Source organism: Carcharhinus amblyrhynchos, chromosome 5 (genome assembly GCF_965287045.1).
Source record: "Carcharhinus amblyrhynchos chromosome 5, sCarAmb.v2.hapA, whole genome shotgun sequence".
Taxonomy (NCBI): domain Eukaryota; kingdom Metazoa; phylum Chordata; class Chondrichthyes; order Carcharhiniformes; family Carcharhinidae; genus Carcharhinus; species Carcharhinus amblyrhynchos.
This window is the reverse complement of record NC_137328.1, coordinates 30,390,086-30,392,665: the sequence shown is the minus strand read 5'-3', so window position 1 is coordinate 30,392,665 and position 2,580 is coordinate 30,390,086. Positions and strand designations below refer to the sequence as shown.

Here is a 2,580-nt window from a genome sequence, read left to right as displayed (position 1 = left end):
TTTTTTAAAACTAATTTTCATTTGTGCACATCACGGGCAAGGCTGGTATTATCCATTTCAAGTAGCCCTTGTGAAGATTATGATTTAGTTGCCTTTAGCCTTGTCATGGAAGCACTCCCAAGGTGTTGTTCGATAGGATATTTCCAGGATTTTGACCCAGCAACAATGAAGAATCTGTCCAATTTGAGATGTGTAACTTGGAGGGGAACCTGGGAGAATGGTGAAACTGCTGCTGTTGTTCTTCTGGGTGGTGGAGGAATCATGTTGCTGAGGAAACAATCTGAAAACATATACAATTATTTTCTACTGCTGAGCCACAGGAACAAATGCTAATGATCCCTGAAATAGAGGATAATCACTACTGAATCACTTCAAATTATATTGTTGGAAAAACATCTAAAAATATGAAAAATGATAACATCAAATAATCAACATGGATTGCATAGTTGACCAAGCTTACTGAATCCTTTGAAAAAGTAGCAGTTAGGACTTGGCAAAGGCAATTTATTTGGTGTTTCCAAAGGACTCTGATGATGTATAGCAGCTGCATGAATAAACTCAGATGTGGAGCCAAGGCACAGGCAGCAGAATACATATAGCTAGCTGACCACAAAAGAGCAAGTAGAGTGTTGGGCTTTAAGGGTGGCTACTCTAAATGGCTAAGGTGTGAAATCATGTTCCACAGGGATTGGTGCTGCGATTATTGGTACTCACCATTAGTGATGCGGATTCCTAAATCAGAAGTACAATTTCAAAATCTGCTAATGACAATTAATTGGGAGATATAGGGACTGTAAATACAGTAAGGTGTAAGTGGCAAACTAGTGTCAAAGTATAATACGTGTGCTGTTCTAGTTGTTAAATTATATAAAGAATATTTATAAGAAAGATTTATAAGGAGAATACCTATACTTTAGTCTTTACTGATAGATACAAGTTCTCAACAGCCTGGGTTTCTTTGTAAAATGAGAAGACTGAAAGATGACCTTTAAGTTTATAAGAGACAGGATAATGCCAGAGAAAATGTGGTCGATTCCAAAACCAAGGGGTTTAAATAAATATTGGGTAGTCAATAATGCAGTAAATCCAATAAGGGATTCAGAAGGAACTTTTTGTTAAACCAAGACAGTGGCTAGAATGTGAAACTTTCCGTGGGGACGGGGTGGGGACAACCAGGCAAACAGCAAGAGGAAAGGAATAAAAGAATATTTTGAAAGAGACAGATGGCGAGGTTCCTCCGGAGTGTGGGCCAGTTTCTGTGTAGAACATTTAAATTCAAAGTTATTAAATCCATATCGATAACCACCATCCATCATCAAGTCTGTCTACAGATCGTCATCCCATGGATTATGAGTTGAGGCATTGTACTGTGGTATCTCTATGACTGAGACGGGGTTGGAAATCCCTGTGGGATATTTGCTGGCAGGATAGGCTGAGATTTTCGGGTAATAGTTCTTCTCCGCTGGAGTCTTGCCTTTAAACGACTTGCCGAAACTAAACATCAGATGAATACCAGCTATGACTATTAGACAACCGCCGACGAAGCCAAGGACAACGGCGTATCCGACAGTGAGCTCGGTCCCAAGAGCAGTGTTGGGGATCTGCCTGAGTCGATCTGTGTACCAGGAGACCGGAATCAGGGTCAGGGCCCCCCCGATCACAAGAATGATCCCTCCTACTCCAGAGATGGTATAGTTGGGAACTTCCGTCCAACAGCGAACTCCCAAAGTTGTGACCAGGAGCCCAGCAGCAGACACCACCATGGAGGCGATCATGAGGCCCCTGGCGATAGATATCACTTGATAGTTAAAATAAGCATCGTCGCTCTGTCCGCAGGTCAACTCCCGCACTGATTGCTCGTCCTTGCAGATCTCCCACAGCCCCTGGTGGTGGATCTCATCCAGAGCCCCATTGGGAATGCCGGACACATCTCTCCAGGCAGGAGCCACAATGCAGGTGAGGATCAGCACATAGCCCGAGGGGGCGAAGACCAGCCCCAAGATCATCACTACTGGGGTCCGCATGATGAGAACTGTCAATCCCAACAACTCAGATCTTCATCCAGCGTCCAGGATGTGAGCTAGCTGTGTAAAACCCCAAATAGTAGTGCAGGGCGAGCCCAACTCTCAGATTACACAGAAACCAGAAAGACAGGTTTTCCTCTGGCACTCAACACAATGCTGAGCGCAAGGGCTCCACCTGAGCCCTTTCAACGTCAGCGCTCAGGTGGATTGCAATCCCGATTAAAGGGGGGAAAGGGGATTTGTCACTCAATAAATTAAGTCAGATTTATTGAGTGACAAATGTCATGTTTATTGTAGGGGGAAGAGAGATCTAAACAAAGTGTGCAGCCATTATCCCAGGATGGATGTATAGCTCAGCGTCCCAGTATGAGAAGTTTCTGTTGAGGTTTCGGTCAATACTGGCTTGCATTCCACCACATATTTCACGTTGAACTGGTATGCAGAGAGGAATGAGAATTGCATCGACTGGTTTACCACATATTTAGTAAGAAGTCTCACAAGTAATCGGGATTACATGTGGGATTACTATCGAATAAACTGGTTGGATTTAAAACCT

General features: G+C 43.5%; 1 protein-coding gene across 1 annotated transcript; it reads right to left on the bottom strand.

Moving 5' to 3' along the window:
- Positions 1-813: 813 nt before the first annotated feature.
- LOC145342935 (claudin-23-like) lies at positions 814-2,106 on the bottom strand. Its single transcript, XM_080188567.1, has one exon. It carries the CDS (start codon positions 2,022-2,024, stop codon positions 1,326-1,328), a length of 699 nt encoding a protein of 232 aa, XP_080044693.1. The 5' UTR covers positions 2,025-2,106; the 3' UTR covers positions 814-1,325.
- Between the last annotated feature and the right edge of the window lie 474 nt (positions 2,107-2,580).

Bases quoted from the DNA above. Each gene is read 5' to 3' on its own strand.
- LOC145342935 (XM_080188567.1), bottom strand. From the start codon at position 2,024: ATGCGGACCCCAGTAGTGATGATCTTGGGGCTGGTCTTCGCCCCCTCG.